Source organism: Denticeps clupeoides, chromosome 14, assembly GCF_900700375.1.
Source record: "Denticeps clupeoides chromosome 14, fDenClu1.1, whole genome shotgun sequence".
NCBI classification, from domain to species: domain Eukaryota; kingdom Metazoa; phylum Chordata; class Actinopteri; order Clupeiformes; family Denticipitidae; genus Denticeps; species Denticeps clupeoides.
Genome location: NC_041720.1, coordinates 20,637,495 through 20,660,587, shown reverse-complemented (window position 1 = coordinate 20,660,587; position 23,093 = coordinate 20,637,495). Strand labels below are relative to the sequence as shown.

General features: G+C 44.2%; 3 protein-coding genes across 4 annotated transcripts in view; 1 reads left to right on the top strand and 2 right to left on the bottom strand.

Annotated features, from left to right (window-relative positions):
* myt1la (myelin transcription factor 1-like, a) overlaps positions 1-3,839 on the top strand; it is a 37,623-nt gene extending 33,784 nt beyond the window's left edge. The window contains exons 21-23 of one of the 2 annotated variants that reach the window (XM_029002670.1): positions 23-166; positions 596-658; positions 2,266-3,839. In XM_029002670.1, the coding sequence (XP_028858503.1) occupies positions 23-166; positions 596-658; positions 2,266-2,406 (348 nt within the window). In that variant the 3' untranslated portion in view covers positions 2,407-3,839. The remainder of the gene's footprint in view (positions 1-22; positions 167-595; positions 659-2,265) is intronic. The other variant, XM_029002671.1, reaches the window with a different exon arrangement.
* A 2,061-nt stretch (positions 3,840-5,900) lies between these two features.
* Positions 5,901-13,178, bottom strand: fez2b (fasciculation and elongation protein zeta 2b). Its single transcript, XM_029003018.1, has 8 exons — positions 12,796-13,178; positions 12,388-12,496; positions 11,231-11,347; positions 10,930-11,068; positions 10,448-10,707; positions 7,859-7,934; positions 7,706-7,771; positions 5,901-7,502 (listed from the first exon to the last, which is right to left on the bottom strand). The coding sequence occupies exons 1-8, from the start codon at positions 13,083-13,085 to the stop codon at positions 7,486-7,488; spliced, it is 1,074 nt and encodes a 357-aa protein (XP_028858851.1). The 5' UTR covers positions 13,086-13,178; the 3' UTR covers positions 5,901-7,485.
* Positions 13,179-17,431: 4,253 nt separating this feature from the next.
* Positions 17,432-21,978, bottom strand: LOC114763505 (uncharacterized). Its single transcript, XM_028953247.1, has 4 exons — positions 21,808-21,978; positions 21,147-21,236; positions 18,592-20,428; positions 17,432-18,282 (listed from the first exon to the last, which is right to left on the bottom strand). The coding sequence occupies exons 1-4, from the start codon at positions 21,814-21,816 to the stop codon at positions 18,056-18,058; spliced, it is 2,163 nt and encodes a 720-aa protein (XP_028809080.1). The 5' UTR covers positions 21,817-21,978; the 3' UTR covers positions 17,432-18,055.
* Between the last annotated feature and the right edge of the window lie 1,115 nt (positions 21,979-23,093).

The following is a 23,093-nucleotide window of genomic DNA, read 5'->3' as shown; positions in this document are numbered from 1 at the left end:
CTAATCTCTCCTTATTCCATAGATTACGACCATGGAGACCAACCTCAGATCTATAGAGGAAGAGAACAAAGTGATAGAACAGCAGAACGACTCATTGCTGCACGAGCTGGCCAACCTCAGCCAGTCGCTCATCAACAGTCTGGCCAACATTCAGCTCCCACACATGGTAAAATGTGCAGAAAGTGTCTGTTGTGTGTGTTGTGCTCGCTGCGTTCATTGCAGTCAAAGTGTGTTTCTTAATATGATTCGATATGATATTTAGGGGAGATGATGATAGGAGCTTCTAGACTGCTGCCGCAGACTTCATCAGCTTCTTTATGTTCACCGTTGATTTCTCTCACTGTGCACCAGCTATTTGTCTTACTACCCACTGATACACCATCACAGAATCAGACTTTATGTGAAAAGACGGCTGTCACGTGCCCATAAACGGTTTCATTTTGTATGCTTTATGTGTGTACTGAATTCAGCATAGTTATTTCTCACACTAAAACTCCTGATGGGATGTCACGCTAAATGATCTTTGTTCTAATGTCAGTTTTGTCCTGATGCTCTAAAAATTAATAATAAGTCTAATAGTATTTTCTCCCTGTAGAAACTGATGCCACAGAAACAGACCCCTGTTAGAAATAACTGCTGTTTTCAGATGGCCCACAGAGTAAGACAATTACTTTTTTCATCGTCCAGTTATCCCTTTGTTAACTCTTCTCACTGCCATCTTTGTCCTGAAGACCTCCTCCCCTTCACCTCTGACCTCACTGTGGTGTCCATATGCTGCCCTCACGTCCTTCCTTCCTTAATGTATTAGTAATGTTCGTCGGAGGCAAGTATGTCTTCTGAAGGCCAGGAAAACTGCTCTGTTAATGTGACGTTGCATGTGGGCCTGTCATCTGTCACACAGCTTGCTGACTTTTGTTTCTTTCACATCCTTTGTGTGTGCAACACTACCATGGCATTGCTTCATGTGACGCTCGCTGCGTATATGATAAGTATGCTTAATTATCTTTCAACTAAAGAGGGGCACGGTATTCATTCATGTGTTCGGGGGGTTAGTACTCACTTGCCCAATACTGAATATGTTCAAATGAATGCAGTACATAGACAACTTGTACTTGTCTGAGAAGGTCAGGGTCAGCGGGGTTGAGGTCACTTGTTGCTGTTTACACATCATATTCTAACCAGTTAAAATATACCTTTACATTTACAGCGTTTATCAGATAACCTTATCCAGAGCGCCCTGCTGGGGACACTCAGGGTTAAGAGTCTTGCTCAGGGACACAATGGTAGTAAGTGGGATTTGAACCTGGGACTTTGTAGTCTTCATGTTCATAGGCATGTGTCTAACACATTAGGCTCCATATTTACATTTACATTTACAGCATTTACCAGACGCTCTTATCCAGAGCGACTTACAATCAGTAGTTACAGGGACAGTCCCCCTGGAGCAACTCAGGGTTAGGTGTCTTGCTCAGGGACACAATGGTAGTAAGTGGGATTCAAACCCGGGTCTTCTTATAGATACTGTACGCAGTTCACTAGGGGTGTTAGAAAATGTTATGTGGTGATACTGTATCGATACAGGGATATATCAGAAAATATTGATATTGTTACATGCAAACTTAATCCACCGGGTGCTGCTGTCTAGCGTTTTCTTTAGTGAAGTCAGAAGAGATGAGAATCAGCACATGGCTGCAACCTCCACTCCTGTAGGTGGCGCTGTACAGCTGGCTACATGGAGTTACTGCTTGTTTTCACATTTTCAGTGAACTGTAGAATTTCGCAATATTCACAAATTCGTATCGTATCAGGAGATCCTTGCCAATTCACACCCTTACAGGTCACTGTTAGAATTAGGAGGATGCTCCTGCGCGTAGTGAGAGGTGGTTTTCAGGGTGATCTTTAAAGATCATTGTGCACTTTCAGTGCTGTGACAGACCTGGCTTGCTGAGAGATCCCTGGCCTCAACCCCACTGACATTTAGGGGGAATTTGATTGCCTACGATGAGAAATGTGCAAGAACAGAAACATTTTAATGTGCATGTCCCAAGGCAATGACAATTTGGGGCACCACCATCTGTCTGTGACATGCAATGGATTTTCTGTGTGTATACCTGTGTGTGTTCCCAATAGAAGCAGACTGTGCAGCTCTGCTATTTTGCATACAGATTATGAGCTGAAATGGAACTGTTTAGGGAGGCACATTTTCTACTACAATTACAAACGCACTCCTCTTCTTACTGCTGAACATTCTCCTTTTATCCACAGGAACCAATGAACGAGCAAAACTTTGACACTTACGTGAGTACTTTAACAGACATGTACACGCACCAAGATCAGTACCAGAGTCCAGAGAACAAAGCGCTGCTCGAAAACATAAAGCAAGCGGTGCAGGGCATCCAGGTGTAGCCCACTGCCAACCGACCAATGGAAAGCTGAAGCCATCTCAGTCTCTGATGACGGATGGGTGCCAAATACAATAAATACATTTCGAAATAAATAAAAAGTCCAAATGTAATATGAACTATTTCACTATTTCTTCATTGTTCACGTTGCGTTGTTATGCTTTTCAGAGCTCCATAACTGCTGTATGAGTTTGTACATTGCTTTCCATGTAATTACCAACAGCAGACGCTTTGACGACATCCACGTTTTCTACTATTTGTTATGACCTGACATAATGTGACGTATTGCTTTATTGCTGCTACCATATGCACATTTCCGGGGCGGATTCTTCCACTCCTCACTGATGATGATGATGATGATGATATTCATTTTCTGTCTAAAAACATTTGCGTTCTACTTTTCAAATGAAAGCACAGACTGGCTGATGTCCAGGCGTCTCCAGTCCTCTTCGGCCCTGTGGAAATCGATGCATGTGATTATTAACATGAGTCAGTGTAATACTTTACCCAGCCTGTAGTGTGTATTTGTATTCATTAGTTATCAATGAAGTCATGGAACAGACAAGTGCAGTAACAGGCCGGACTGGTGGTGCTTCATCTCCAGGAGGAGGGATTGAACGGGGGACATTTTTTGACGTGTTTCGTTCAATGGCTGTAAATATAATTTTTTTGGTGGAAAAAGGTGTCACTAAGTTATGATGTCTTTCTAATAGGGTTACTAGAATAGGGACTAAAGATTGTTTAAAAAAATGACTGGGATATTTTAAATCCTATAATCTAAAAAAAATCATTTTGTCCTTTTGTTGATAAAAATGACTCATTCAAACGCAGACTAGTGTCAAACCCATTGTGGAAATTTTACAAGACAATCTAACATTTTAAAACATTATTTTGGTCAGAAATCGTAGTAGCTAGCCAGACAATTTATCAGCAATATGTGAAAATGAATCAATCATGTATTTAGATATGGGATGCAAAAATGTGGGTATATGCAATTTCTTATTTGTGAGCAGAAAGCAGGAAAAAAAAGAATGAAGAGCTTTTTACTAAATGTAAAATATCATGTTTTTTTGTATGCATCCTCGGTTATGGATGAAACACTGGTGACTCCATGAAATGAAAGATGTTTACATGTTACATCTTTTTTTATTTTGCTGTTAAGGAGGAGGATGTGTTTAGATGAAATGCATTGGGTCTAAATTGTTTTCTCTGTGATATGGACATGCAGGGTTTTACGTTACCATCCTTCGTTTAGGGACGATGCCAAAAAATGTACTGTAGCCACAATTTTTCAGAACAAGTGCAGTATATATCTGATAAATATTTAATCATAGCTGTTTTAATAATGATGGCATTCACAGAAAGGCAAAAATGTGTTAAAAGGTGGAATTTTGTTTTACATATTAAATAATAAATAAACTGAATTTGGTAAGAAAACATGGTTTATAAGGTATGTCAAAAACATCCCTATTTTGTGGTTTAAAGACATTCACTGAAGTTACTGCTTACCAGTTAGCAGGGGGTCACCGATGCGATAGTGGGTGGAGTGGGTGTATAGTCCCATCCCCTCAGTCCCAGTACCGCCTCCTCAGCTATTAACACAATGATGCATCTGGCTCTTCTTCTTGTTCCTCTTCTTCTATTTATACTTCTTGTACTACTTCATTTTGCATGGAAATCAGTGAAGAAAATGTAAAAGAAATTGTCTCTGTCACTACCAAAGCGGTAGATATGTTAGTTAGTCATGTCTTTTATCATCATTGCGGTAAAGCAGGATGCTACATATACGATGAAATTGTGGGGACTACTTAACGGTGCAAACAGACAAATACAGACAGTAGACGGTGCAGAAGGTAGAAGGTTTTTTGCATACAGAAATATATCTATATCTATATATATATGTGTGTATATAAGACTGCTGAAAATGTGAATGTACAGTATATTACTTTATAAGAGACTATTGAGTGCGTCACATCATATACTGTATAGCAAAGAAAAAGAAAAGCCCGACTAATTTTCTTGTACGTGGCAAGTTTAATTTTGCACGATGCATTTGTAGTGGTAGTGGAAGTGGCATGTAACATTTTCTGTTGTGCATTTCCTTGTTTCTTATGAAGTGGGGGGCATGAGAGCTTTCTAGAGCTACTGGACTATGATTGGGCAAGAGACCAATCAGAGTGAACTTCTACTCCATGAAACAGTGGGCAAGCTGTCCAGCGCTACCTGGTTAGCATGGTAACTTCAGTAAATATCTCTGCAATTCATATTAACACCCATTTTTTGTGAATAATTTAAGTTTGAAACATGTTTTTTTCTATTTTCCCTATATTTCATATATTTTTTATGTTTATTAGCAAAACTGTGCACCCATAAAACAAGGTAGATTGCCGCTGGTTGTTGAAATATGCATTTGCCCGTTAGAAAAGGACATTCACTTCAAGCTTAAATACTCTACGTATGCAAATATATTTCACCTGCATAGAAAGGAGGCGAATTACATTGCACAATCAAATGCTTGAGCAGGTACTGAATATATTAATTAACCCTTTGCAATAACTCTACGGAACAAAATGTCCATCCACCTTGGCATTATTCTTAATAGACTCAAAACATAGCCAGGGTCAAATAACTCCATATATGATAGTAACTCCTCCCATTACTTCTCTAATGGAGAACCAGATGTGTTCAGATGACTTTGGAATCAGACCACACCTCTGATTAGTAGTTATGATACGGTGTTTCGAGGCGTATTTTTTAATGATCATGATCAGAGAAGGCAGTCACGTTTGTGATTTCTGCCTGGTAGCTCTCCGGTGGAAGTGGAAGTATGAAAATCTTTTTAGGGAACATATGCAAAGGTGCTAGCCATCCACCCCACCATTCGCTATTAATCATTGAAGTGTAGTGGCCTGAACCATGGTGTCCATGTCCTGCCTTTTTGTATGCAGCATACTTTGCAAAAAAAAAAAAAAAAAGATGGAAGATCAGCGCTGCAGATAAGAAAAGGGAATTGAAGCACAATTCTGTTGCCTGTTTTTTTTTTTTTTTTTTTTTTTTGCACACAATGTAATGTAAAATTTATATTCTTATTTGACAACAGAATGCTAAAGTAATCTCATGCTAGAACGCTCCATAATAACATCTTCGCAGGAAAAAAGCAGTTCATAAATGGAGAGATTTTCTAGCATCATCCATACTTCATGGTCCCTCTTACTTCAGTCCTCCTCTCTGTTCCTCACTGAATTTATTTTTCTATCACATGGCATGACTTTGTTATTGATCTACTTTTTTGGTATGTGTACTGACGAAAAGAAAAGAAAAATCACACATTGCAGTGATGAATCATTTTGAAATGAATTGTGAACTTTGTACAATTTTTAACCATGCTAGTGTTGACATCTCTTATTCTGAATAAAACTTGTGTTGCCATAGCTACAGTCACATGGTGATTTACAGTGTGTTTTATGTCTATATATGTCTCTTATAACACATACACAATTAAAAGCAACTCATTTTATTTCGAGTCAAATGAATTCCATTTACATATAAACGTTTCAGACAACATGGTGATGGTGCACAGAAGTAGTGTTAAAAATAACTTTTCTATAATTTCATCATTTACACATTTACAAAAGGCAGCTTTCCTGTAGCTTTGTTGAACAAAAGCCATCATTGTACCGCTGCTGGTATGTTTCTTTCTTTTTTTTTTTATAAAAGGTTTGCACAAGTACACATTCATTTAAAAAGAAAAAGGTCTATTTCTCCAGGAGTTTCAGGTCTGCATTTTCTCCAGTAACACTCTGAAATTCCCAAATCAAATCTTTACCAGAAACCAAGGATGTTAAAAGTACCGGTTTTAACACAATGGGGCAAAAATGAAAGAACTTGACATACAATGCAAAAATTATATATACAAAGAAAAAAAACTTTTGATGCTTTACTGCTACTGTATTTTTATGGAGTATCAGTGCTTTAACAGTTGACCAGTTTTCAAATAAAATTCAACACAGACATGACAAGACATGCAGGCAGCAAATCATATCTATCCAACAGGAAAAATTAAACCTTATGAATAGAGCAACAGTGCACTTTTAATGCTTTTCTTAGAAAATTTTGAAAGAACTGGTACAGGTTCAGAGTAACTCACAATGTCCTTGAATGTTTAGTATTGCCAAGTACACAAAAATGAATAAATGACTACAATTTACAATTCAATAAAAAAAACCAAGTCTCATTTCATTCTGAATCCAGCAACATTCAGAAAGTCTCCATTAATTATTTAAGAAATTGTGTCCAGAAATTATGACATGCTGTGGATTTAAGTGGTTCTGTGGTTCTGACAAATCCCATCCTGCACTTGACCCAGCCACAGCAGTGATATCTGGATTGGTGCATATTTTTCACAAAAGAAAAACTGGTGTCAGGTGCCACAAACACCTTGTCACTGCTAAAAAGGACCTAAAAATGTACCTTTCACTTAACACATATTGGAAAAATAATAAGGGCATTACAGTTTTTTCTTTAACATACAGAACATTCCTCACAAAAAATAGTGTAAAACCTAAATGCTTATTTGCAATTTAAAACATTATAATACTGTTGAAATTGAATAAAGGTACTAACCCTGCATTTACTGTAATGATTTTAATTATTAAAATGTACCTAAACTACTCAAAAAATTAAAAACTAATAATAATAAAGCCTGGGTAACCATACAATCACACCAGTAGTGATAAGAGTCTTGGACATCAGAATTCATGTGAGTGTCTGTCTAAAATTCGACATTTTAGAAAGTAGACGCCCTCCATTTTCTTCAATGGAGGACGTCTCAATACTCCTAATGTCAAAGTACAGGTAGTCTCACACAGTTCTCTAAGCAGGACAGTGAAGGACAATTGTGAGCATCTGCCTCACTGCATGAAAGAGACTTAATGCACATTTGAAAAGACTGAAGTCACCTTATTAAAATGCTGGAAAGAAAAAATAATCAGATATATAAAATAAAATAAGAAAAAAAAAACTGTGGATCTTCAAGGAACATCCCTTAGAATATTGCGAAACACTGTTCAGGATGCCTGGGACTCTACGAAGGACAAAGAACTGGAAAAAAAAAAAAAAAGATTAAAAGTAATCAAACTTGTTCTACAAACTAAAGTACATCCACATACAGACACACGTTAGCACTACGGGACAGCAGTGGCATGGCAGGTAGGGATGTGGACCAGTAATCTGAAAGTTTCACACACTGCTCCCTCAGTGGAGGGGTTAAATGCAGACGTCACATGGTGGAAAAAGCTGCCTACCTTTGAGGATGTAGTCGGTCAGAAGGCTGGGAACCTTGTCGCTGTCTTGCCGCATGGCATGCAGAACTACAGGGACACATTGAGCAGGTTTTAGCAGTCAGGGGCCAAGCAGGTTTAACGAACCAAAAGAGGACAAGATCTGATTTGACTCACTCTTGGTGAGAATCTGGAGGTCTTCTACTGATGGAGGACTGCTCTTTTGGTCATATGGGATTACCGTAGTCAGATACTGAGACGGAGAAGGATATGCCACATGGTTACAATTTTACTGCAAACACATGACCCTCAAGGAAGAAGTTAACATTTCACACCACTTCCTTCCACTGTGACGATATGTAACGTTTCCAAATAAAAACCTAAACTCCGTTTGTCCATTTTGAACCTTCATTTCGCAACGTCGCATAAAGTGGAAGAGCAGCTGTATTATTTCGCATTTTCACAATTAATCCGCTGCAGCGATTGACAAACCAACGTGCGTGTTAGTTCACACACCCACAGTCGTGTCTAAAAATGACAATTCTGAATTACTTGTGTCGGAAATGGTAGTAGCCTAGTGGGTAACACACTCGCCTATGAACCAGAAGTCCCAGGTTCAAATCCCACTTACTACCATTGTGTCCCTGAGCAAGACACTTAACCCTAAATTGCTCCAGGGGGACTGTCCCTGTAACTACTGATTGTAAGTCGCTCTGGATAAGGGCGTCTGATAAATGCTGTAAATGTAAAATGTAAATGTAATTCAGAATGACACAAGTACTTATATTCTCAAAGTTTGCTGCTTCCATTATTATTATGGCAGAATGATATGAAGAGAGATCAGATGAATTGCCAGAGGAATTATTTCAGTGAACCTCGTGTTAACACAGGTGAGTGTTGAAGAGCACAAGGCTGGAGATCATTCGGTCATGCTGACTGAGTTAGAATAGCAGACTAGGTGCTTTAAAAGGAGGGTGAGGCTCAAAATTATTCTTCCCCTGTTAAACTTAAACCCACCCCTTAACGGATCATCAAAAACTTCAAGGAGAGAGGTTCAAGTGTTGTGAAGAAGCTTCAGGGCGCCCAAGACAGTCCAGGAAGCGCCAGGAGCTAAAATCGTCTCCTAAAGACGATTCAGCTGCAGGATCGGGGTGCCACCAGTGCAGCTTTCAGCAGGCAGGTGCACCCACAGTGAGGCGAAGATTTTTGGAAGATGACCTGGTGTCAAGAAGGGCAGAAAAGAAGCCACTTCTCTCTGATCTGTCTGATTTACGGATCACAAATTTGGAAAAACCAAAAAGTGTCAAGGGGTGAATTTTTTTTTTAAATTTGGGCCTGTCAGTATGACAGACCATTTACTATTGTGCTGGGAACACGTTTTTGACTTCCTGAGAGTAACTGTTGAAGCTAGCGACCCGGAAATCCTACGATCTGACATCTGGGATTTGTTACATTCAAGGCTGCCACGCTAAGACCGTGAAACGCACGTGAAACGGACTGATATTCTGCAGGAAGTAGAGGTCTTGGACTGCTGAGGACTGGGGGTAAAGTCATTTTCTCTGATGAAGCCCCTTTCCAACTGTTTGGGGCATCTGGAAAAATGACTGTCTGGAGAAGTAAAGGTGATGCCACCATCAGTCTCGTGCCAACAGTAAAGCATCCTGAGACCATTCATGTGTGGGGCTGCTTCTCATCCAAGAGAGTGGGCACAATTTTATCCCCAGAACACAGCCATGAATAAAGAATGGTACAAAAATATCCTCCAACAGCAACTTCTCCCAACCACCCAAGAACAGTTTGGTGAAGAACAATGCCTTTTCCAGCACCGCACCATAAGACCAAAGTGAGAACCAAGTGGCTCGCCATGGCCAGAAAACTCCCTGGACATTCAAATTAATTGAGAACTTGTGGTCCATCCTCAAGAGGCGGGTGGACAAACAAAAATCCACAAATTCTGACAAATTCCAAGCCCTGATTACGAAGGAACGGGTCGCCGTCCGTCAGGATTTGGCCCAGAAGTTGATTGACAGCGTGCCAGGACGAATTTGCAGAGGTACATTTACATTTACAGCATTTACCAGACACCCTTATCCAGAGCGACTTACAATCAGTAGTTACAGGGACAGTCCCCCCCTTAGGTTTAAGTGTCTTGCTCAGGGACACAATGGTAGTCAGTGGGATTTGAACCTGGGTCTTCTGGTTCATAGGCGAGTGTGTTACCCACTAGGCTACTACCACCCTAGCTCTTGAAAAAAAGGGGCAACACTGCAAATATTGACTCTTTGCATAAACCTGATGTAATCGTCAGTAAAAGCCTTTGGGGGGAGAAAAAAAAAAAAAAAGAAAAAAAAAAAAAGATCTAAAACAATATTTGTGTCATTTGCAAAACTTTTGGCCACGACTCTGTGAAAGTGGAGATTTCTACGTGAAAATCCAGCCGAATACAGAACTCACTGCTAACGTTCCACCCCCCTGGCATCGCCCCGCTGTTTGAGAAGTGCTGCCCTAGGAAATAGTATGTTTATCCAACTGCATTTCTAGGCCTGGAAAGGACCAGAATGTACATGTCCGTGATACTGAACATCAGCATCCTTCTAGAAGAGACCAGCAGCGTACCAACATTGCGACGGACGGTAAAATACAGTGGCGGAGGTCTATTTTAGTAGTTTACAAATGAGGTCATTTTATTCCCAATCTGCAGTTTTCTACCTAAAACAAACCTAAATATGAGCACATACTAAATGTGTTTATGTGTCTATTACTCACAGTTCCAGGCACATGTGTCCTGTTGCTCCTCTGGGTCGTGGCTCCGCCCCTGATCTTCTTCTTCAGGAGCTCCCTGTGCTCCTTCTGTCGATTCTGCACCTCGATCAGCACCGAGATGAAGCTGTTCTTCACCTCCTTCTCATATTCCAGCTCATCCCTCAGGGCCAGCTGCTGAATGAGCTCCTCGGAATAGCACCGGATGGACGCTTCCACCTCCTCCAGAAGCTCTGTGAGCTCTGCGGCGGACATCCCACGCACACCTGACACAGAGCATGAGATTCCTCATCTGTGACTGTCATATTCCCACAGGTCTGGCTACTGAACCTCACAGCGGACAGGATTGTACAATGCAAACCACTGTGTAATGGATTATTCTTCTAGCAGTGGTCTGTGGATTAAAAAACTGTACGTACCGAACAAGGCCAGTATATTGTTCTAGATCATTTCAATACGCTGGTTGGCCTAACTGGCCTCGTACTTACGCTCCTCATAACTGTTGATAGAACTGGACCGTGTCACAGTGATGGTGTCCTGAGAGAGCAGCGACAGGTCTGACTGACAAGTGCTCCCATCATCCTCTGCGTCTGGACTCTGCATCATTTCCTCAATCTCTTCTATGACCTGTACAGTTAGAATGCAGCGGTGAAAGGAGGCAACACTAACTAAATAATGTCCAATTTCTGCCTCTTCTGCCGTCTTTGAAATAATCCAGACAATTTATTTTTGGACAAATGAAAAATGATTGAATGCTTTAAATGGCATAATGCCGACGCAGGTTGTTACCTGCTCTGCAGTAAACAGCGGCTCCTCGCTCACACAGGACACTATGATGCAGTGCATGTCCATCTGCTCTCTTAGCTCCTCGTCATCCGAAAGGTCAAGGTTCACGCCATCTACCGTCTAAAGCAAAACATTATTCTGTGTTTTATCATTTATTGATACGTTATTGATCAAAATGTCACACAAAACCCTGAACCCCCTGTTACATTACAGAATACTGCACCAAATCCACCAATCAGAAATAACATTGCGGCCACCGGGAGATGAAGTCAACTGATTAGAAAGGTGACACAAATATGATACCACAGTTATACCACAGTTTTGTCAAATGAGGTCAGAGGTCAGAAGTAGACCTTTTTTTTTTTTTTTTTAAATGTCATGTAGATGGCCGGCTGTGTGAGCATCATTTACGTGGTACTAGGATGAACTATGCTTTAGACCAGTGTTTCCCAACCTATTTTTCCCTGAAGCCCCCCGGTCCATGTCCAAGACAAGCCAGGACCCCCCAACCCCAATACCCACATTGAAAGGGTTCATTACAAAGGGTTCATTTTATCTGGCAAGAAAATGAACAGCCGTTGCAGGTTTTTGTTCTTATTCTCCTTGTTTTAGACTGCAGGCCATACAGAGTCTATATTAGACCAACCGGGCCTGAATAAATGACGGCCGTCCAAACAGCCACGACCCGGTGAGCTGTTGCAATGTTCAGCTTTTTAAAAAACCGTACATGCTACGTGTGGGATTAAAATATAACGGTCAGCTGCCTGCCTCCGTTGCACCTCCTCAGCATCTCTCTTGCGTTAATAAAACGGCCAATAGAACAAATGACATTTACAGCATTCATCAGATGCCCTTATCCAGAGCGAAATGAACAACGTGCTAAACACTTTTACAAGCAGCGAGTCAAACGAAGTGGAAGCCGAGCTGAGCAGACCGACCAAAATGATGGAACAGAGTTACACAGAGTTTGATGGTACTTTTTGGGGGTTTTTTTTACGTCTCGGCGCAGATACGGTTCTGTACCCCCCAGGTTAGGAACCCCGAGCAAGGCAGTGGTCTGCTGACAGAGTTCACCCACTGAAGAACACTGGTATGTGGTCATGGCTGGTGTGTGTGTGCGTGAGTGAGTGTGTGAGTGTGTGCATGAGTGTGTGTGTTACCTGCTGCTCACAGAGATTCAGGGTGGGGAGGTGCAGAGAGCGCGTGTGAGACATCTTCCAGTCCACTGGCATCACGTTGCCATAGTTACCGGTCAAAGCATTCCAGATCCTACACAAAGGCAGGAAAAAGATCATGTGATGCTGCAGAGAGGCACATTTGGATCAAGACAGAGGGCGTTCAGGCCTAAAAGTGTCACCAAATGGAGCTTCTTAACCTTGTTAATACCAAATACATTCATCGGCTATTAAATAAAGGTTCATTCTCACCAGTGATGCCACGTCTGATCCCTGCTTATACAACACTACACGTTATTAACCCTCACGACCCTCCATCCCAAATGTGCGCCACGTGTTCAGGTGAGAAGGTCCAGAAGAGCTGCAGGACGAGCTGCGCCCGGAGATACGTACTCGTCGTCCTTTAGAAAGTTCTCCTCCGTGATGGGTCGGACAGGAGCGATGTCCTCGCTTCTGATGCGGCGGTCAGAGAAACAAGCGTTCAGCTTCGCTTCGAAATCGTCCACCGGCTCCTCCGCGGACTTCAGACTGCACCGGTCCCCCGCGCTGCTGCTGCTGCTGTCGCGGCTGGAGGAGTCGCTGAGGTCCGCGGTCGGGTCGAGTCGCGACGGCCAGTCCGAGGTGGGTCTGAATTCATTAAAATCCTGCCAGTCCTCGTCCAACTGTCCTAAGGACACAGCCATAGCCGCCGCGGGGCTCAGCTTCACCCTCAGAGGCTGCGAAGGACTCGCATTATTATCATCTGACCAGCTGACACATTGCTCCGCGGAGTAAAGCACCACTTCCGGGTTAAAGCTCGACTGCGGTGTCAAAATAAGAGTCTCGAAGAAAGGTCGATTTCATTCCGCTCCATACAGTCGTGGCCAAAGGTTGTGAGAACGACACAAATACAGGTTTTCTGCTTCTTCTTTTTTTTTAATTGAAGCAAGTCTTTCAAAGGCTTTTGTTGACAATTGCGTTTATGCAAAGAGTCAATATGTGCAGTGTTTGCCCTTTCTTTAAAAAAAAAAAAAAAGACCTCTGCACCTCAGCCTGGCATCAACTGACTGGAAGCAACACATTCCATAATCAGGGCTTGGAGTTTCTCAGCATTTGTGGGTTTTTTGTGCGTCCACCCGCCTCTTGAGGATGGACCACAAGTTCTCAATTGAAACCCGGAGGGTTTCCTGGTCATAGATGCAAAACTTTAATGTTTTGTTCCCCGAGCCACTTAGTTCTCACTTTGGCGTTATGGCATGGTGCTCCATCATGCTGGAAAAGGCATTGTTCTCCACCAAACTGTTCTTGGGTGGTACGGAGAAGTTGCTGTCGGAGGACGTTTTGGTACAGGTCCAGGGCACAAAGCAGGATCCTCAAACCTGTGGGTCTGACAGCGTTTGGAAGGTTACTTTTAAAATGTATTCCACTACAGATTACAGAATACATGCCCCAAAATGTAGTTTGTAACGTATTCCGTTAATGTACTCAATGTGAGTAACGTATTCTGAATACTTTGGATTACTTAATATATTGTTATGCTTTTTACTACTACATAAATGTGGAAATCACAGCTAATAAAAAGGCCTGTTTTTCCTCAACCTGAAAAGTGGAAGAGTATTAGACACATATAAAATATGCTATTGAAAAGTATTTACTGTTATGGTTACCAACATATTCCATCACTTAGTTAAAATAAAAAGTAGCCTTGCACAAGGAAAAAAACTGCATTTTCAATAACCCTCATCCTGATAAGGACAAAAAAAACTATTCTCCAAAATTAAAAATATACTTTTTTGGCATTTACTGTCAATATTCTTCTTCCACAAATCATTTAAAAATACTTAAGATCCTTCAATACAAATCAGATATACAAACTTGATGTGACAATGACAAAATGCACTTTAAACCTTGCCACCAGATATAATTTTAAACACAAGACAATATATGTATATGCATCCCAGCAACAATTGGCATAAACATGTGAGGTGCTGCTTTTATAATGCTTGCAAAAAGCAAACACTAATTTTAGTTCATCCAGTACAGGTTTCTCACCTAGTCCAATAGGTCCTCCAAGAATTGAGCCTCCAGACCCTCGGGCAGTCCCACCAAGCGAACATTATTCCATCCAGGTCTACATATCTTCTGGACAGGTAATGGACCTCGCTTCACCACATCAGGATCTTGCTATTTACCTAGACAACTCGCAGCTCTCTCCTTCTGCAACAGCCCGCAACCTTGGCGTAACAATAGACAACCAACTCTCCTTCTCAACTCACATCAGCAATCTTTCGCGCTCATGTAGATTGCTTCTCTACAATATCAGACGAATCCGCCCTTACCTGTCACCCAACTACTGGTTCAGTCCTTAGTAATCTCACGACTGGACTACTGTAACTCCCTTCTAGCTGGTCTACCACTATGTACCATCCGACCTCTACAACTCATACAAAATGCAGCAGCACGACTGATCTTCAACCTTCCCAAGTTCTCCATACCACCCCTCTGCTACGTTCCTCCACTGGCTCCCAGTAGCTGCACCATCAGGTTCAAAATACTGATGCTGGCCTACAAAGCCAAACATGGAGTAGCACCATCCTACCTCACAGCCCTTATTACACCTCGAACTGCACCTGGTATACTCCGAGCCTCCAGTACTGCTCGCCTGGTCCCTCCATCTCTGAAGGTAAAAGGAAGACGCTCATCTAGACTCTTCTCCGTCTTGGCCCCTCGGGGGTGGAATGAACTTCCCCTCGAGGTCAGAACAGCTCAGTCACTGAGCACCTTCAAACGACAGCTCAAGACCGTCCTCTTTAAAGAATTAAATTAAAATTAAAGATTAAATTGTAATTTTCTTGTTGTCGAACTTTGTGTACAGAATCTACAACAGAGTAAATAAAATAGATGTATTCATAGTTGGGGTCCTAGTGAACCGGAATTGATCTCTTCATCGATGGTAACTTGAAAGCACGTTGTAAGTCGCTCTGGATAAGGCCGTCTGCCAAATGCCGTAAATGTAAATGATGTAAATGTCAGCGTGCAAATATTAGCTTGGAGCTCATCGTGTGATTAGAAAATGCATCTCCTTGCGCAGCCTGCCTGCCATCAGAAACTTCACCATCATCTCCCTTCAGACATGATGGAGTCAAATTAGTCAATGATGTTGGTTCGTCTCATACCCAGCAGCAGACCTTTACCAGCGTCCGACTGCAGAGTAACTTCCAGCTCAGGCCTGACTTAAACGTCTCGTTTTTTCCGCGGTGAGCCACTATGTCATAAACTCAAAAGGTAAAAAATAGGCGAGCAGCTTTGGCACTAAACCTTTTGTGCGATAAAGAGGTTAAATCAAGTGCACTTAAAATGTGAATTTTAAAATGACAAAATGACTACCCCAGTCCTCAGCAGAACAATCCCTGTACGTTTTGCAGAACATCAGTCTGTCCTTGATGTTTTTCTTGGAGAGAAGTGACTTTGCTGCCCATCTTGACACCAGGCCATCCTCCAAAAATCTTCACCTCACTGTGGGTGCAGATGCACTCACACCTGCCTGCTGCCAATCCTGAGCAAGCTGCACTGGTGGCACCCGATCCTGCAGCTGAATCGTCTTTAGGAGACGTTCCTGCCGCTTGCTGGACTGTCTTGGGCGCCCCGAACCTTCTATTTTGGTCTCCCAGTCATCACTTCACATTAAATTTGCACCTACAACCTCTGCTTTTAAATCCCATCTCATCTGTTCTCTTTAGCTTTCCCAGACTTTTACATTTTCCCTCAATGTGTTTTTATATTGTCCTCCCTAATTCTGAAAAGCTATTATGTATTTGTATGTTTTTGTCTTCAGCCTCCCCATTTATTATAGTATGTCCTTGTATGCCTGTACAGCACAGTGGAACTGCTGTTAAAGTGCTCTGGAAATAAAGTTGACTTGACTTAAAATTGGTTGATGCAATCTTGATGTTGTAAAGTGAAGTGTTTGTCACTTGTGATACACAGCAGCACAGCGCACACAGTGAAATTTGTCCTCTGCATTTAACATTCACCCTGAGTGAGCAGTGGGCAGCCATGACAGGCGCCCGGGGAGCAGTGTGTGGGGACGGTGCTTTGCTCAGTGACACCTTGGCGGATCAGGATTTGAACCGGCAACCTTCTGATTACGGAGCCTCTTCCTAAACTGCTAGGCCACCACTGGCCCAGCAGCAACATCCTTGCATGTGAAGCTCTTTTTATGCAACACAATGATGACTGTACATGTTTCCTCACAGGAAACCATGGTTACCACTGAAATTATCCTTTTGTTTTAGGGCTGAAATGCAGTGGAAATGTTTTTTTGGGGATTAAGTTCATCTTTATGACAAAGAGAGACTCTCAATTCATCTGATCTCTCTTCATAACATTGTGGAGTATATGTAAATTGCCAAAATAAAAACGGAAGCTGCAAACCTCCGTATTTGTGTCATTGCAGACTCTCTGTTAGGGAGAGTCTATCCCAAACCAAATACTACATTGTATTTTCCAACACTGGTATAATAAAAAAAAATTGCAGTGGTATTTGCAGGGTAAGTAGTACAATTAGTTAATTCTGCTTTGTTTAAAATATTTTCCTTTATTTCAATTTATTAAAATATATGAGCCAAAAGTTGTGGGTGTCAATGCACTGGACTATTTAACAATATTCAAGAGCCCTTTATGGCTTGTTATAGGTTACTATATCAGGGCAGTGGTGGCCTAGCGGTTAGGGGTTCAAATCCTGAACGGGCACCACTGAGCAAAGCACCGTCCCCACATGCTCACCAAGGGTGATGGTTAAAAGCAGAGGACACATTTCCTTGTGTCACCATGTGCTGTGCTGCAGTGTTTTACAATGACAATCACTTCAATTTCGCATTTCACTCACTGGTTCTACTGATGTTGTACAGTAAGTATCTCATATCTCTTATTTCACGGAAGATACCCATCAGTAAACACTTTATTTATATGCTAATTACACATTTATTTAATTGCCATAACCTACTTGCTGAACGCTATTCAACACCACAGATCCAGGCAGAGATTTCCACACTGCCATGTACTTTATTAATGACTGATTTGGACACGGACACATCATACCTGATCATGGATAACGGAGCTTGGTAATTGAGGACAATTCGTCTTTTTTTGTATACATGTCCTCTATTGAGCAATTTATTGAAAAGAAAAACATTTTTCTTTACTTTACTTTACTTGGCAGACATTTTTATCCAAAGCGACTTACAAGAGGAAGACACCAGCGATTCTCGTTCGGTTTCTATAGATTTTGAGTTTACAAAACTAAGAGCCCTGATAAGGCCTGAAAACGAATACAGCAGCCACAATAAAACTAGTGACGGTGAAACGTATAACATGTGAAGGGATGAATAGAGTAGGTAGAACGCGAACAGTGAACAGGAAAAGAAAAAGGAAATAAACCGAAGGTTCTACTAACGTCTGGCGTTCTACTTGATGGGTCGGAGCTGGTTCCGCGTGATGGTGGGAATGGTTTACACGATGGCTGAATGTATACATAACCATTTCAATCTTCATTAGTAAATGCATTCATAATAATAAATCTCATCATGAACTAACAAAGTGCAAAATACGATTTCAAAGAAACACTTTTGCAAGTAGGATGGTGCCTTCTGGAATGTGAAAGGTGGACACTTCTTTAACAATGTAGGCAAAGCTGCTTTTTCATGGCTGAAATTCGGTTTTTAACATAGAACTTCACTGCGGTCCAGTCTCTGCATTTCAGTGCCGGTTCCGACTGCACACACTTGAGGCAGTCCTGCTTTCCAGGTACGGTAAACGTTTGAATGAACGTCATCAGGTGTCTTTCCACGGCCGAAACCTCCCCTTCCTCCCATTTCCTCTTCTTCTGTGTAGTTTTAACGCCTGGATGGGAGAAGATGACAAATGAACGACTTGCTCATGGTCTCATCTCACTTGATGCTGTTTCTGCAAGCTGATTATTAAAAGGTCCCCTATTATAAAAACTGATTTAACATGAAGACGAGTTCCCTCTAGCCTGTCTACGGGAAATGGCGGCAGGTGAAAGGTGGCCTAGCGGGTAATCAGAAGGTTGTGGGTTCGAATCTCTCTCTCATATATATATATATTTACATGTACATTTACAGCATTTATATATATATATATATATATATATATATAGAGAGAGAGAGAGAGAGAGAGAGCTCAAATTACCTTGGCTTTCAATCTGATCCAAGCTGCATCCTTGATATCTCGGTAGTGTCTTCTCCTCCATGGCCAGCAACATGTTACTTATCTTGGCCAGCTGCACGGTTCCTTCGGGAAGCCGGTAGAACTGTCTGTGCACTTGGATATTCGGACCCAGAAAGGTGGCCAGCTGGTCCAGCTCCTTCTCCTCCAGGTTGAGCACGGTGGAGAGCGTGGCGATTTGCTTGCGGAGCTTGGGGCAGGACAGGGAGTCGGGGTGCTTGGCTCCGCACTCTTTGGCGTACTGCCTCAGGCACTCCATCCCGCGGTACGGGGTCAGGGCCCCCGGGCGGGCGAACAGGTGCTGGTTCTGCTCGGCGATCCGGCAAGCCCCCCTCTTCTCCACCAGCAGGTTCAGGGCGCTCTCCATGTGAGCGGTGAGGAGCACCTGGAACCTTCTCCTCCCTTTGCCGCGGAGCTCAATTCTTCGGAAGTGTTTGCAGACGGCCGCCAGCTTGGTTGGGGACGGCGCTTGGGAGACGTCGCGGGAGACGAACGAAGCCAGCGGCATCCTGGACAGCTCTCCGGTCCCCCTGCGATTGAACAGGATGATCTGCGTCAACGTGGTCTTGCAGAGGTTGGCGAAGTTGTCGGCGCTAGGCTCCGCCTCCAGCGCGCTCTTGTGCATGCCGTGCTGCATGTCCAGGTACGCGTGCAGCAGCTTGACGTCGTCCACGAACGGCAGCGGCAGCGGCTTGGTCCACCTGGTCTGGGACAGCGTGGCGAGGGCGGCGGCGGAGACGCTCTGGCTCCAGCGGCTGCAGTAGAGGCGGCGGAAGCTCCTGGCCGCCTCGGCCCCGCCCGCCCCGCCCGCCCCGCCCTCCGCCAGGCCGCAGATCTTGCTGAGGCTGCTGCCCAGGTTGAGCGCCAGCGAGGGGGACCTGAAGGAGTTGGTGTCCTCGCGGTAGCCGGCCACGGCGCGGACCGCCGCCACCAGCTGCGGGAAGTGGCGCGGCGCCATCAGCGCCTCCAGCGTCTCCGGGCCGGCGCTGCGCCTCACCTCCAGCAGGAGGCGCCCCAGCTCCCGCATCTTCTGCCGGATGTAGTCCTTCTTCCCGGCGTAGCTGCTCATCTTGCGCTGCAGGTGCTCGCCGAAGAGCAGGATGCTCCGGTCCGCCTTGACGGCGCGCGTGATCTCGTCGTGCTTCATCTCGCACGCGATCTTCCAGATGTCCCGGCCCACGTGGAACGGGACGGGGTTGCAGAACGCCGCCAGCGCCTGGACCCGGCACTTCCCCCCCGGCGCCGCCTGGCCGCCCCGCGGCCGGTGCTGGCACTTCCGCACGTGCTTCCACAGGCAGGTGCGCAGGAACAGGCCCTTGCAGTGCATGCAGTGCAGGAAGTCGTCGCTGGCGCGCTGCGTGCGGGGCTGCTTCCGCGCCACCACCGTCCCCGTCCGGCTCTGGGCCACCAGGGTGTTGTGGACGAAGTTGCCGCGGTTGCGCAGCAGGTTCAGGATCCGCTTGCGCTCGTTCGAGTTCTTCTTGCAGCCGAACGCCTCGGCCACCTCCGGTTCTTTCTTGTGAACAAACTGCAGGTGCCGGGCGATTTTCACGTACGGCTTCTGGCAGTACAGACAGTACTGCTTCTTGTAGGACCGAGGTCTCCGCGTGGACTTTTCAGCCGAGGAGCTCTCCTCCGACCCGCTGCTCTCCTCCTTCTCGGTCTTCCTGCCACGCCCGAACCTCTGACACGGCCCAACGCTGCTTCCCGTGGAGCTGCCGTCGCTGTCGGGGACGTAGCGTTCTTCTTCATCGCTCATTCCGGAAACATCTGACGCGTCACTCGAGTCTTCTCTGGTGGCCTGTGGACACAGCCACGGTTAAATGAGCATAATGTCACTTACAACAACAACAACATGTATTTCTTATATAGCCCAAAATCACATACAGTATGTCTCAATGGGCTTTGACAGGCCCTACAGTTGACCCCCCCCACACTTGACCCTTCTGCACACAAGGAAAAACTCCACACAAAAAAACCTCTAGGAGAGAGAAAAAAAGAGAGGAAGAAACCTTGGGAAGGAGTGATACAGAGAGGGACCCCTTCCAGGGTAGAGTGAGCCTGCAAATGGTGTCAGTGCAGGGTTGGATATGATATAATGAGTCCTACAGCTGTAGGGTTGGAGAAGTCCAGGATGTAGTCAGTGTCATGGTCTAGATTACGTGTCCATAATGATGTTACTGGTCCATTTGAAGATCCCTGAAGCTGTAGTTGTAATGGTGGTGACCCTCTGGTTTGTTTCATGTTTTGTCCTTGTAAAGCAGTTGTCAGGAACTTACACTGTATTTCCGCTCACTTTTCAAACTTAGCAATGTGATGGCATACACGACCAGTCAAACGTGCGGCAGCCATGAAGAACCCAACGTTGGACACAGTCCCTGTTGCCTAACTAGGTGGTGGAGAGATGCGGCCTGATTTGGAGAGACTAGCTTGTGCGTTCATTACACAACCTGACGTGTGTTATTTCATAGTCTTGGTTCTATAATGTAAGACCAATGAAAGGGTGGGTGTATATTCACCTGAGCTGAAGTGCTGGAGGCCTTTCTGGCGGCTTCTCTCTGCTCCCGTTGCATCGTGTCCTCTGAACCACCTGCAGTCCTCTGCTCAACCTGCGATCATCAATTTGAACAATTTGCGTGACAATAGAGCGGAACCTTCAGATGGCATGGCGGGTGTGACAGTCACAATACCGGCACATGGAGGAAATAAAGGAGCCTTATTTTTCAACTCAATATAAGGCCGTCTACCCATAGCCAATAAGAAGAAACAAGAAAACTAAATGAACATAATAGAACACATAAAAACGCTCCATGACTAATATGAAGTGGGGAATTTTCATAATCGTGCCGTGCAGTTGAATTGTTGTACTTGACAAAGTCGTCCTGAGCCCGTAACTCGCTTATAGTAGAATTGTAGAATTCGGTATACGCTGAGCAGGGACAGCCAGTTCGGGAGGAACATGCTGAACATGGAGGTCCAGTCTGTTGTCCAGCAGTTTCTCTGTGATGTAGTGATGAGTAAATACGTTCATTAATGCGTGCAGAATATAGCTGAGCGTTGTGAATTTGCACAGAATTCGCGTTTAAAGTCGCAGACCGACAGAAAGCGAGCAGGTTTGGGGCGCTCGGCGTGCGTGGGACGTGGACGCGGTGCTTCTTGCTGCGCATGCATGGCGGGTACCTGCGCCATTTCCTCCGAGCGAGGACACGTCCTACTGAAGTCCGTCCTTCTCGCTCCCAGTCCGCATTCCCGGCGTTATTTAACGTCCACCTGGACGTCCCTGCTCGGTTTAAAGAAAGCAGCGAACGCGAGGGCGACAAGAGCCAAGAGCCGCTCCACTGACACTTTACACTTCCGGGTACGTTTGGCGGCAACATTTCAAAATAAAAGTCGTGGGACAACAAAATAGGCATTCGCACCCCATTATCATACACCCCCCAACTGCTCCAGGTACCCACAACTACCAGGCAACAGCCCACTAACTCCCCAACACTCACCCCACTAACCCCACAGGCGGGCCATATGCAAATGAACCCCGAGCCGCTAAAGGTGCCACACCCTTGAGCAAGGTGCCGTCCCTACACATCTGTCACTGCCAAGGTGATGGTTAAATGCAGAGGACACATTTTGTCTTTCACAATGACAACCACTTCACTTTTATTTAATAAGCCAACTTTGCAGAGTAAGGAGAGATCAGAGATCTGAGGTAGGAAGGCTTGAAAATGACCAGAGAATGGACAAGTATCTGAGTAGCCTGTGTCAATAAAAATGGACAAATCCCCCTCATGTTATAGAGAAGGAATGAGCAGAGAAATGGCTCATGGGAGACGAGTAGGAGAGGAAATTGTCCATGGTTACCCTGGAGTTGTGTGCAGTGACACACGTGTCAACTGAGGTGGCATGGCGATAGAGGAGGACAGAAAGAAGTGTGTCAGGGAGTGTGGTTGGGGTGAGTTCTCCTGAAGTTACACTTTTACTTTTCCAGCATTTACCAGACGTCCTTATCCAGAGCGACTTACAGTCAGTAGTTACAGGGACAGTCCCCCCCTGGAGACACTCAGGGTTTAGTGCCTTGCTCAGGGACACAATGGTAGTAAGTGGGGTTTCAACCTGGGTCTTCTGGTTCATAGGCGAGTGTGTTACCCACTAGGCCACTACCACCCGTTTACTCCACGTTCAGCGGCAGGTTGAACCTCGTCTGATCTCAGCTCCTCTGTTTTAGACAATAATCTGTAGATTGACTGTAACTGCAGAAACGAAACCCTTTTTGTGGATGAAGATATCAGGGAGGGAATATGAGGTTAGTAAGTAACCTGCTTCTTCCGTCAAAAAAGGGCTTTTCTTTCTTGCCACGTGATGGTTTTCCAACGAGTTGAACAGGGACGTCTAAGGGTTGCCTTGCACACTTCGCATGTGGAATGTGCCTTTTCTTTCAGGTAATGATTTGGCTGGACATACAGGTTTTC